The sequence below is a fragment of the Saccostrea cucullata genome, unplaced genomic scaffold (genome assembly GCF_032062105.1).
Source record: "Saccostrea cucullata isolate Sc308-1 unplaced genomic scaffold, CSIRO_AGI_Scuc_v1 ctg8641, whole genome shotgun sequence".
Taxonomy (NCBI): Eukaryota; Metazoa; Mollusca; class Bivalvia; order Ostreida; family Ostreidae; genus Saccostrea; species Saccostrea cuccullata.
The window spans coordinates 1-14602 of record NW_026926783.1 but is presented as its reverse complement, the minus strand read 5'-3'; the positions used below and the strand labels follow the sequence as shown (position 1 = coordinate 14602).

At 31.8% G+C, this 14602-nt stretch overlaps 1 protein-coding gene across 1 annotated transcript; it reads right to left on the bottom strand.

Annotated features, from left to right (window-relative positions):
* Window positions 1–4974: 4974 nt before the first annotated feature.
* Window positions 4975–14189, bottom strand: LOC134272648 (uncharacterized; the record flags this gene model as incomplete). The annotated part of the gene is made up of 2 exons (XM_062754857.1): window positions 4975–6065; window positions 12969–14189. Coding segments are annotated over 2 exons (1590 nt in total), but the record flags the coding sequence as incomplete, so codon positions are not given.
* Between the last annotated feature and the right edge of the window lie 413 nt (window positions 14190–14602).

Genomic DNA, 14602 nt, shown 5'->3' with positions numbered 1-14602 from the left:
TTTGTTTTTGTTTATATGTAGAAAATGTATTTATAACTAAATGAAATTCAGCAAATCACTAGAAACTTTATAATAGTAAATATTTACATTTCCAATCTTTTTTGTCCGAGATAAAATAACCAAATGTAAATGTACTTTATTTTTCCATCAATGTATTGGTGCAGTTCCAAAAAACCCACGTGCAGGGCGGGACAAACAGCTAGACAGCAGCAGGGCTTGGAGCACGTGGATTGGCGGAATCAAAGCATGTAAATATAAGGAATAACTGTCAGATTTTTCAATTTCATGAAGATGATCAATCGATCGGCTTGCATGATAGTTTTAGGGGGTCAACAAATTGGGTTTTTTTTTTAATTAACAACCAGTTATAACTTAAATTTGGGGATATGATATCTTATGCTGTCAACTATCATTTGGCAAAGAAAAATTTTATAAATTTCAGTTTTTTAATTTGATCATTTTATTATATCTTTATATGGAGCTCTTCTTCTAAAGGAGATCAAAATAGTCTAAAAATGGCCACAACCACCCAGCCTCTATAATGCCGAAGGCGTTTATGATAATCATTTCGCATGCCAATCGATTGATCACTTCATGAAGTCGAAAAATAAGACAGTTATTCCTTAATTAAAATTAACTTCTTATTGAACTTATTTGCTTTAAGGGTCCTCCACACACCCACAGCTTATGTTTTCATATTATTGAGCATTATTTTTCACAAGCATATCAACCTTTAAAAACTGTCCAGGGGTTAATATGTAATTTATACGTACTTTTTAAAATAAAAAATTCACAAGTTTCAAGAAATTTTGCCCAAGGCGTTTTCATACTTAGCACAACAAATTTTGTCTTACCCTTTTGTATATTTCTAAGCTCATAGAATAATCATAAAAAGAGGCCCGTGGGCCACATCGCTCACCTGAGCATTAAGGGTAGGAAAAAAGTATATTATGGTTTTTTATTGTAAAGTTTAAATCCGAAAGTAGTCCCATGACCAATCATGAATTTGCTTTTTTTAGAAAATGATTTTTAAAGACCTTTCCTATATATTTCTCTTTAAACGTTTGGTCGGCCATTTTGGCCCAGTCATACCCCTGGGGTCATGATTTGAACACATTTTAATCTACACTACTTGAGCATGCTTCCATGTAAATATGATGAATTATGACTTTGTCATTCTTGAGAAGAAGATGTTTAAAGAATTTTCCTATATAAATTTTTATGTAAAACTTTAGTCGGCCATTTTGTTCCCACCCTATCCCCGGGGGTCATGATTTGAACAAACTTAAATCTAAACTACCTGAGCATGCTTTCATATAAATATGATGAATTATGGCTTTGTCATTCTTGAGAAGACGATGTTTAAAGAATTTTCCTATAATTTTTTTTATGTAAAACCTTGGTTGGCCATTTTGGCCCCGCTCTATCCCCGGGGGTCATGATATGAACAAACTTGAATCTACATTACCTGAGCATGATTCCGTAAAAATATGATAAATTATGGCTTTGTAATTCTTGTGAAAAGATTTTCAAAGAATTTTCCTATATATTTCTATGTAAAACTTTGGTTGGTTATTTTGGCCCTGCCCTACCCTTGGGGGTCATGATTTGAACAAACTTGAATCTACACTACCTGAGGATGTTTCCCCATAAGTTTAATCTTTCCTGGCATAGTGGTTCTTGAGAAGAAGATTTTTAAAATATGCCACCAAATTTTCATTAATTCACAATTATCTCCCCTTTAATGAGTGCGTAGCCTTTCATTTCAACAAACTTGAATCCCCTTCACCCAAGGATACTTTGTGCAAGTTTGGTTAAAATTGGCCCAGCGGTTCTTGAGAAGAAGTCGAAAATGTGAAAAGTTTACAGACAGACAGACGGACGCCGGACATAATGTGATCAGAAAAGCTCACTTGAGCCTTGGCTCAGGTGAGCTAAAAACTTAATTTTTTCGGTCAACATATCTTTTTACAGAAATGTATATATTATATAAAAAGTATATAAAACTCATTTTCTCTGAAATACATCTCTAGAAAAATCAACAAGGACTCCTTTTGTAGAGAAGAAACATTAATGAATTACATTACATCGGAAAATTGTAAAATGCACTGATGTAAAAAAAAAAAAAATCCAAATCTTTGGTATCAAAGTTCCTTTTTGGAGTTATCTTTCCTGTTGCAAGGGTCTCAAAAGCTTTGGCAAGTCTCCTCATACGTCACCATACTATGTATATTTAGTAATTACTGGCGTCTGAATTTGACAAATATAGAAGAGGAAAACTAGAAACGCACACTATTTTATCAATATTTATGAACACAATGAGGTATTGTATTATTGAAATGCGCAAATCAGTGTGCTGAAATTTCATCCATCAAAACAGACTCGGTTGATTAGCCTGAAAGTATAATTAACCTAAACGTTTCTCGTGATACCCATAGGTACCTGTTGTTTACGAATTATTATGTAACGTAATCCAAGACGTCTGTTGTCCTTTTATTTAAAAAAAAATACACTTCCTTTACCATAAGTCACAATGTTATCATACCATGTGTTCTTTATTTACAAACGGTGCTAGGCCAAATCGTTCAGGCATAAATTCTATAAAACCGGAAGTAAAAGTATCTCTCTATATACGTCACAAGTCACATGATGTGGAGGACCTTAAACGAATATATATTAGTATATTAATCTATGTAAACAAAAGATGACACGAAGTCTGTTTACATAACCAAAGTTTGGAGCTCTAAATCTGTCTTGTATCTCAACAAATGAAGTTCAAATTTTTTATGACCATTAGAAAGACCCTAGTTAAATATTTTTTTAGCTGAACTGTGTCTATGCCCCTTTAAAGACTTGTCATACAGATGAGATTAGTCCTTTAGATAAGACCGTATTTTAACCGAAGTGCCGTGGTATAGTAGGCGCTAGAACGAAAAAGACCCCTCACTGCTCAATATGCCTACATATACATTTAAAGACATACAAAATGCAATAATTGAATATGTCAAAATTTGTCTAGTATCAATTCACTTAAAGTATAATTAATGAATATATGAAGATCTGGGATTTTAGAAAAATATTTTATTCCCGTTAGTCCAAAAAATCGTCTAACAGGTTGAAAAAAAAATATTCGGTATATTGATTTGATTGCTGATTCACATACAGATGGATCAACAAAGTGACCCTGTCCTTATTCACCGTCGTTTCAGTGAGCTTGTCAACATTTTAAGCCCCAAGGTTTTCAGTAGGGGCCCAAAGAGGCATGTAAATATATTCGTGTATATTTTTGTACTTTCATAAAACATTCTGTCAATTAGTTGAATCATGTTGGATATAAAGTGCACAATACATAAGTAAAATAAAGTAAACATATTGTCACAAGCAACAAAGTAGGATCATAAATCTGTGTACTAATAAGAATATAACATACAAATATATTCAAATAAACAAATAACATTTTGTAAAACTTTGATCCCACTGGATATTAAGTTTGCAATACAAAAGCAAACTGAAATACACATATCAACACAAGCAACAAAGGTCGATCGCAAATCTGTGTTTTAAAAATATGCAATCGTGAATGAAAATATTCCCTTCTTGTCCGATACTTTCATACAAATTTAAACTATGCAGCTAGTCTGAAATAGGTACAAGCTTATTAATAAAATGAACTCCCCAGCACTCTCCATTCTTATAAGATTAAGTAAAACATACAATTCTTTAATATCTTACACAATATTCAACGAGCTCCTCATCTGTAGCTCCTTTATTACGGTTGATTATTTTTTCTATTTCTTGGACATTTTATTTGATTGTCTCTAAACCTTCTTGAATTTTAACAATTCTATAACATTATACTTTCATGTAAATTAGTTGATTCTGATTTAATGCTATACATTTGTTAAAAGCACTATTATCCGATTAATGATGAAGTCTCCAACGTAGCAACGGTAACATTCCTTGACTACGGGTGATATTCCATAAAAATAGCGACTGCACAGAAATTATATATACACAAGGTTCACTGTTAATGAATTTTGTCTGAGAGTTGGACGCCAAACTCATGTTTCATTGAAAATGTTATGTAGATCTGTTCTCTATTTTGGTAAGCCTTCTTTCCATATTTTCTCAGTTTAATTGCATAGCTTCCTTTCAATTTCTTTAATATCTAGTAATAGCTGGATAAAAAGCACATAAAATGTTAAGCTTTTCACATATGTTCCATGTTTTGAGCACCATGTTCTATGATTATTGTAATCCCAGTGGATTGCGTTTTTGGTACGTCAGTCCTTATACATCATTATCAAAAAATACGTTAGCGAGGGATTCTGAAGGCTGCTATAGATGAGAAACTCTATAAACAGAAAAGTTATGCAAAGGGAATACAAAACATAATGAATAATGAAAGGAAGGTTATCAATCAAATATGATATGGGTGCATTTTTGAAAAAAAACTGCAACTACTGCTCTTCCCAAGTCTTTGCTGATTCTTAATTTTTTTTTTCATAAAAGAAATGATGATAAACATATTTCTTTACAATTAACGAAGGATGGTTTTAAATTGTTTAAAGTTGAAGTCACATTTAACTTAACTTTAATCTGACATTAAATTTTGCATATTTGACATAACTTTCTTCAACATATCATTTTGTTCCTGAAAGAGCATCTTCATCTTTTAAAGTTAGTTTATATATGCTACATGTATTAAGGTATCAAAGTATTTTTTCCCAGTGAAATTTTCCAATCCAGACCCCGGGATCATGAAACAGACTTTGACTTAAGTCAAAATTTCAATCATCTATAAAGTCTTTAAAACTTGTTAAAGGAAACTCATAATTTGCATGCAAGTCAGTAGGCTGATGATACAAAATCGGAAAGCATTTTCATTTTGGGCTGCTTGACTTCTAAAAAATTTCTGCATCTAAGACATTTTTTGACTTAAGCTTAAGATGCTTCATGATCCCGGGGCCAGATATCCGGCACTGTCGCCCACAGTGTTATGCACTGAAAGGTGGAGGCTGAGCTCACGTGTGCAGTCAAATTATTTTGTATTGACCTAATTCTCTCTATATCGTCACCCACTGTCACCTCTCCTGCTGCTGGCTCTTCTCATCACCTTCTTTTTGATGACTAAGGGATCTTTGAACAAATGTTTCTTAGCAATTTGTATATAAATGAAATATCATATTCCTCATATCCAGTTTATGATTATATTTATAATAAGACTTATTCAAAGGATTTTCACCAATGAAACTTTCGAGTGCATTGCAGATCTCCGACATCTTCAACCAAGTGTAACAGAATTCATTATTTACTACTCCTGCTAACGTTCTATGAGTAAAAAAAAAATTTTTCTAGCGGTTGCTTCCAGTCTTCAATTTCGTTTTAATGTCATCATTTGAGACTTTAATTCTTGAACATCTGACACGACTGTCTTCAACAGTTCATGTTGCTCGTGTTGATCCTTGACAAACTTTTCTATGATATCTTTTATTGCATCTTCCCCTTCCTCTTTTAGAGCAAGTTTCTGAATCCCTTTAAGACTATCCAAGTACTTTTCACCAGTGAAGGTTTCCAGTCTTTGGCAGACATCTGACATCGTCAACCAGGTGTCATCAAATTCTCTCTGAGAGATGGAGGCTGAACTCACATGTGCAGTCAATCTATTTCGTATAAACCTTATTCTTTCGACATCATCACCCACGGTCACTTCTCCTGTTGCTGGCATCTTCTCCCCATTTTCCTTTTGTTGGTTTAGGAATCGTTGAACAAATGTTTCTTATCAACTTGTATGTTAATGATATATCAAATTCCTCATATCCAGAATTTTTTGCTTTAATCAAGAGATCTTCTTGATCCGAATTCAGCTTCATATTCATCCTCTTTCTGTTTGATAATAAATTCACCTTGTTCTCAATATCAGATGCAGGAATCTCTGATTCTAGAATATCTCTGTATGCTTTATTCAACACATCATTTGTAGCCATGCCAAGTTTTGCAAATCTAGACCGGCCTTCTAGGTTTTTTCCAGACGCCACAGGTGTACTGGAATCAATTGTCTCTCTCTGAAACAAAATAAACCATAGCTATTATAATAAACCAATCTTAACCTCGAAACTTAGTGCTGGAAATAGCCAACTTTGTCTGAAACAAAATCAATCTTAGTTCATCTAATGGAGCCAGCTTAGGAAAAAACATTATAAACCAAGATTAAAATTTATAAGATGATTCCCCATATATTAAGCAAACCTAAACCCTAATGCAAGTACAGTTTGTTTTCCAAGGTGATTATAACAAAGGGCCCTGTTGTAGGTCAAGAAAGGAAAATTGGATATAAACAATTTTGATTTACCATCAGATATCATTGAGTTGGTGACATCACATCAATTTGGAAAATTAGGATTGAAGTGAAATGAAAGATTTATCTAGAGAGAAACATAATGTACTCATCAGAGCTTCTAAAACTCTTGTACCCGAACCACGAGACAACGGATAGTTAATTGCACAATTTTGGTAAAAGATTAAACATCCATTAACCTTTTGCAATACAGTTCATCTACTCTGCACTGGTCTGAAAGAAACTTGGTGCTTTGATCAAGGTCATGACACATTTTGAGATTATAAGCAAGATTAGTTTGAAGTATACAGATATACCTAACTACATTTCTTCATTCCATTTTGAGTCTCCAATTATTTATACAGATATACCTAACTACATTTCTTCATTCCATTTTGAGTCTCCAATTATTTATACAGATATACCTAACTACATTTCTTCAGTCCATTTTGAGTTTCCAATTATTTTTTCAGGTAAACATCATAATAACCTTAAAATAAGTTCAAATCATGACACATTCTTGGGTCGTAAGAAATCTTTGAGTCAAATAATGGTCCATTTTACAAGATATGCACTGCATGAAAAGTCGCGTTTAATATAATTTAATAAATTCGTTTACTCCAGTAAATTTCTTGTATTGAATTTAATTTATGTATAACGGTAAATTTTACATGAGATATATTGTGATATAATTAAATACAGTTTTCAAATAAGTATAATCATATTTAATGCAAAATACGTCGAAAATAATTTAGTTTAATTGAGATTATTATACGTCCCGTTTAAGAATATCGACATGTAAAAGTAAATATGCTTATACTTAAAGTTTAAGTACATTTTTGGTATTTTGAATATGTCATAAATAATTCATTTATACCTAATGTAAACTTATGTTGAAACATTTTTGGGGAAAAAAAATATTTAGGCACCCTATTCATTCTAATTTATTTATTTCTCATTTTTATTTATTTAACCCTTATGTAGATTTTTCAAAACTGTGGAATATAACTCAGTTTTTTTCTCTATCGACTACCACTGTAGTACAATTACATCGGGATCGAAGTCGGGCTCGAAAAGCAATTTATTTAAAAACAACACACCGCGCCGAAATTCAATTTTTGGAGAGTTCCACGCAGCCATGTTGAACTTGATCATGATGTTGTACAGGAGGAAGGGGCGAAAGAGAGTTACTCGAAAAGGAGAAACATGATAAACTTTGGATGGAATTTATGTTTTAACAGAAGATGAAGACATTTACGACCCTTTTTAGCGGTATGAACAATGTACAAAATTTTATCATGTGTCCTTGAATGAATAATTACCTCTGCTACTGATAATGTTACTGTTCCTTAGTCTGGGCTGTACACATAAAATGCCTGGCAGTAAAAACGTTTGGGCAAGCGCTATTTACATTTTGTAATAATTATTTAACGCTTTTAACCTTCTAACCGAAAGATGGATTTTAACCAGAATTTTCTCGTTTGGGATTGGTTTCAGAATTTTTGTCACTAAAATGTTCCTCTGTTCAGCATTTACAGAGAGTGGTGTACAATGTAATGAATTATTTATTTATTTCTTAATGTCTACTCAAGAATATATTGAGCACTTATTTTGATTATTTAAATAGTTGCAGTGTGGACTGTGCCTGAGACGATTCCCTATAACGCCGGCTATGTAGACAGATTGTGAAATTGGTGAGAACCATACCGCTCAATTTTTCTATTATCAAAAATAAACAAACAATGTTTTATTAACTTGTATCTTTATGCATAAGAGTAAAAAAATATTGCAACAACTTGAAATGCTATATACCAAGTAGACAATACGAGGTTTATATTCGTATTTTCCTTATCCTAAAAATACAATAGCAATGGATTTTGAGCTATGCATAATTTATTTACGTTAATTACGTAAGCATGAATTATTAAAAATAGCTATCACATTCTTTGATGCACAATTATGCATGCATTATTTACAGGAATCCAAATGCCCACAAGAAATGACAAAAACAATATGAAGATTAACACAACGGCTAATAAGATCAATAAAATCACATGAATTGATTTATTTTAGCTCACCTGAGCCATTTTAAGACCTGAGAGAGTTATATGTTCTGTGTCTGGTATTCGTCGGTCATCTATAAACTTTTCAAATTTTAACATTCATGAGAATTATTCCTAGTTTGAATAAAAATCCCTGCAAGATACATCTTTTCTTTCAGAAATTGTGCCAGAAAAGTTTGAAGTAGCTATGGGAATGATCAACATTGAACTATTCAACTTGCTGAGGCTCTCTTCCTGAAAGTGACTTGACCAGATATTTGGCTACCCAGTATGAGGTACGAACTAATCATTTGTTGTACAACGTATTGTGTATGAGATTGCCATCATTTACTGGAAGTTTGCATTTGTTGTCCACTTTAAAAACTTGCTATCTACAGTGTAAGTTGTTAATATATACTTTTATGTAAAATCACTTGTTCATTATCCCAATAACTTGCATGTTAAATGCTGTAGATGCTAATTAACCTTTGCATTTAAGTTTACTCTTAAATTCAATGTGTTCTGAGTATGTACACCCATTTGATATCATGTTTTTTCGTCTCTAAATTTAATATAATATATATCATAATATGTATTAAATCACAAAGTTTGAGGATTTTATTATTGTATGAATGTTATCTACTTGCTCTATATCATAAATACATCTGTTTGTATATTTTTTCTACAAGATGCCATACCTGCTTTTAATTTTTCTTATTTTTTTTATCCATAGTATCTTTCTGCTACATTAAATAAAATATCGTGGAGGAACACGAAGAAAAGGGCTGCACGCCTCAAAATATTCGAGGTCAAGCAGGTAAATACATTGGTAAATTGCTAAAAAAAAAGATGGCAAAAAGTCACCATTCCCCAATTTACATGTACTTCTAAATTCTGAAGCTTGCTGCTGTGAAACTATATATATGTGTGTCTTAATATGATAAATGCTGTAAATGCTGTTCTTTGCATTTTCCTAAACTTTGTAAATTTTCAAATTCCATTTGCTCGGACTACGGTACCATTATGTATGTTTCGTATCATATTTTGTCGTCTATAAATTTGATCTATACAAATAACTATATGTTTTTTATGCACTTCACTTAACTAGATGACACAGAGAATTTTTTTTCCTTGTGTAAAATGTTATCTTCTTGCTGTAATCATGTTAGTCATAAGTTTACCCCGTTTGTATATTTTTTTCTCCTTTTTTGAATATTCTTTCTATGGAGAGCCACACCTGTTATTAATTTTTCATATTTTGTTTATGACAGCTTTTTACCATATCCATAGTATCTTGCTGCTAAATGAAAGAATTACTGTGGAGGAGCAGAGAAAAGGGCACCTCAACATGTTCAAGGTCAAGCAGGTAAAATGCTCCAAAAAAAGATGGTGAACAAAATCATTAGACCGAAATTTACACACTTCGAAATCTGTAGCTTGCTGGCTTGAAATTATAGATAATTATCTGTCTTTATTACCCAGATTTGAAAAAAATGGCATATCTTTTGTAGTCTTCTATAAATTTTTAATTAAGCAAAATTGAGCTGTGCTTCCTCTAGGTCAAATGATAATTTTAAAATCAACTCAGATTTTGTTTTTACTATTTAATATATGCAATTGCATAAATCCGGAAGCACACATATAATATGTATATATAGGCAAATGGGTATTTATTTTTATGTTTATTGTAGAAATTAGGAGTTAGGTGTGCTTCCCCAGAGCTGAAAACTTCTTGGCATAAAGAGAAGATTAGAAGCAAGAAAAAGCAGTTTTAAATATTGATTACATCTTCATAGTACAAAAAATGATTCTAAAGATAATACTATCTATGAAATTAGAAAGCTGAAGTTGCATTCTGATGAATGTGTGAATGTCTTCAAAGAACAGGACACCAAAAGTGCCATTCTCAAATCAAAGCACTCTAAAAGGCAGAGCATAAGAAGAACTAGGACAAATAAAGTATCTAAAAGAGTCAAACATATGGATGTATTAATTGAACAGAGATGGGCTATTAGAGATGAAATATCTGAGTTGCTACTGTTTTGCACAAATTCAATGTTAGATAAGAAAAATATACCTAGTGTTGTATTTTTTACAGTGAAAGTTTTTTTCTTATGCTTGATTACAGATTAAAACTTTTATGTATTTTATTGTTTAAACATTTATTGGTCTGCAATCACATACATTTTAATCTTGATTTATATATCACATATATGTACAAGTCTAACTTAAATAATAAGTGCATGGACATTATTGTGGAAAAGATAATCATGATCAAGGGTAGTCTGAAAGAGCTTTGCTGGCAGTAAGTTGCAGATCTTGATACCCAAGTAAGAGAAAGGTGGCGTCTCTGACCGATCCTTTTGCTGTTGCTTGTGGGCGAGTGAGGCTTCTCTGTCAGTGGCTTAGTGAGTCAAAGATGTAAAAAATAGAATAGGCAAATGAGGTAGAGACATTTCTGAGTAGAAAAGGGAAGAATTGTGATTTTAATAAATATTACAATTGATATTGCAAGAGTAAATAAATAAGAATTGCAAGAGTAAAATATTAATTTGTTTCCTTCCATTTGAAGTAAGATAGTTTATGAGTTATGGAATCGCAATTAAGGCTTAAAAAATTGTTAAATACACTTTTACATATGTTTATACAGGACTTTTATATCTGCATGTTTCAGAGCTCATTTTTGATATTTTAAAGCAAAGTTGAAAATATCACTATTGAAATGTTTTGCATTCCAATGTAACGTTGATTATTGAGGATATGTTATATTACATTCATCAAGCAATAAACCTAGCAGTTGGAACAGAAATGAGCTACATGTATTGTAAACAAATTTAAGCTGCTATTGTTTTGTGTAATTGTGATACATTTCCTTAATTTGAATTGACATAACCAGATGATATACATGTAAAGGATTTTTTTGGGTCTTGTATTTTTCATAGTCAACATTAAGTATTTTTCAAGTTGAACTTGGATAATTAGTGCATGGACATCTATTGTTGAAATACTTGGGAAACAATATAAGGGTGGTCTAAAAGAGCTTTGCTGGCAGTAAGTAGCAGATCTTGATACCCAAGCAAGAGAAAGGTGGTGTCTCTGACCGATCCTTTTGCTGTTGCTTGTGGGCGAGTGAGGCTTCTCTGTTAGTGGCTTAGTGTGTCTTGTTTAAATGTACATGTAAAAAGAATGGACAACTTTTATTGGCAACTTTTTATTTTTTTTTTTTTGCAAAGTATGATATAACTTATTGTGGGAAATTTAAAAGTCATTTACAGCCCATGCAGAAGTTTTAATAGGGGCAGTTTCAGTCAGATTTTGCTGTCTTTTGGAGTCCAGAATGACTGCATTTTTTATCTGTTGTGTTTTGATTTATTGCGGATTTGAATTTTACATGCAATACTATTCTAATATTATTTATAATGACTTCAGTATATTGCTTACTACTAGTATGTAGAAATTTACTCCATTATAATTGAGCTACAATCATGATTGTAAATTTTTTACTTCTGACTTTTAGGCTTAAATTTGAAATATTTTGTACTTTGTTAGAACTCATTGTTTGTACACTATTGAGATAACATCTAATAAAATTGAATGAGAAATGGATTTGTGTAAGATTGTAAAATACTTGCCCAAAAAAAAAACACAATTATAAACCATACAAATTATTGATGGAATAAATGTAAAATAAAAATATGCAATGATATAATAATGTTAAATTTCATCAAATACAACCTTAAATCTTAATTATATGGGAAGGTTTAATCCGTACATTTTCATCACATATACAAGAGATTTAATATTAGTTTATGAAAGAATAAAAATGCACGTATTAGTAAGTTTACAATTCTCCGTATATAACTTTATATTTGGAGGTTTTATAAAGTAGAGTGTGAATTTAACAAAAAATAATGAGGTAAAGATCTCCGTTAAATTTTATTAAACGAACAAATTTAATGTGACCGTAAAACTTAATTATCTGGCCATGTTTAATAATAATTATACGTTTTGTATATTTGAGGTATAATAATTGTTTACGGCAGACTAAAATCCGAACGTATTAGTAAGTTTACAATTTTCCAAACTTTATTAAATTTGTTCTTTTAATTTTTTATTAAACTCGTATTAAATGCTAATTATTTTCTAACATTTACGATCCTACAATATGTTATAATATGCATTTAAACATTAAATAATCGCAGCATTTAAATCACATTTAAGGTAAAATTAAACCCGACTTTTCATGCAGTGATGGTTACACTGAATTTATTTTTAAAAAATTATTTCTGGAAGTGATCTTGAACTTGACCAATTGGCCTTATATTTAGATCAATACATTCCTGATAGAATGCTCTGTGTAAAATATAAACTTCAAATGTCTCTCTCTTTAATATTTTTTTCATTCATTGATCTTTTATATGGTCAAAATCAGTATGATTCCTCAGCTTGTAAACAATAAATGTGCAAGTGTTTTTTTCCTGCAAAGTTATTGGCTGGACATATATACCAACAGACAGGCAGACAATGTAAGTCCTAAAAATCGATTTTTCGATTGTTTTACAGGGAGTATAAAGATTAATAACTGTTACCTTTTCCCAGAATCCCTGTGTCTTTTGTACATTTATCACATGTTTCTCCCGAAGTTGACACTTGCACTGAATTTCTTTTGCCTTGATTTTGGACAGCTCACTTGAAAGTGTAAAAGAAAGATCATTCTCATTACAAACAATGTTTTGACATTTGAATCCTCTGAGGAATATCTTTGTGCCAATAAATGTTTCTGTCAATTTTCCTATTCCTTTATCAATGGAGTTTCCAATTTCATATGATACTTCTTTGTCTATGGTCAATGATTTGATTCTCAGCACTTGCAACTGAATATCGTCATTACATATGCCAACAACAACAGTGTGTTCATTGTGATCAAACACTGCCGCTGTTTGATAAAGACATGGACTTCCTTCATTATCTTCATCTTTTGCAACACTCCATCTTAGAGAACTTATGCAGTATGCTACTAGTCTGTAGAACACAAACATAGCAAAGGAACTGAATCGATAGCACAAAATGGATGAACATTCCCATTTATCTTCACTGAAGTCAGCTTTGAACTGCTTTTTGTTCATACATGGGACATACCATGACATGCTATCTACTGATACAGCCTCAAATGCATTCAAAGGTACCAGCATTTGAAGTTTCTCCATATATGGCATAATTTCATTTTTATGTTTCAAGTAAGAGGGTTCATCTTTCCACAAAGCATCTATAACTGTTTCTTTAAGTTCCCCTGTTTTATTGAAGGATTTCCACTCTTTGATTAATTTTGTTTGACAATCTTTATTGATGTGGTTTTCATCAGCAATTATTTTACTGAAAGCATTAGCAAACCACTGAATGTCTAGTATAACATGTTCCTTCAATTCCACTTCTTCAAAATTCAAAAGAAGGCCACTGTCATGAAAACATTTTAAAAATTTTGACATTTCTTCATCACTTTTGATTTGGTATTCATGGGGAAGAAATGAGTTGAGCTTCCAGATTTCACTCAGGGACAAAACCTTCCAGCCTCCTTCATACAATAACTGCTCCATTAGAGCCCACGAAGAAGGCAATTCAACTTTTGTATTGTTCTCATCTGTAAATAGTTCCACTATGGACTTTTTCATTGAATCCAGCATTTCCTTGGTATTATCATTAAGTTTCTTTAAACCGACTGCATATTCCCGATCATTCAGAGACTCACTTAACCAACTTCTATCCTCGTCTGGTACAGCATTCCAGAACTCCCTTAGATACTTTTTTATTTCCTGAAGATAAAAACAAAGCAAACATGAAAATATTTTAAAAACATAACTGTGCGCTAAAATCATAATAATATAATGCTATAGATCTTTGAAAAATCTGGAGTTACAGGTATCTCAGGAGTAAAATTGGTACAAAATCTAATTGATTAAAGATAAAACTGCAGATTTGGTATCCCTTATAGTATATTTTGTCACTTTGGATGTAAAGCAGTAAATAGATAGCTTCTATGAATAGAAGGTTTCTAAAGAACTTTTGTATGATATGTGTTTAGAATGTGCTCTCATACAGAACACTTTTAAAAACTTAAAATCCATTTGAATGATTTTAAATCCACAATAAAAGCATAAACAAGAGGCCCATGGGCCATTTCGCTCACCTGTGCAATGTGGCTAGGAAAAAAAAAGAAGCAGAAATC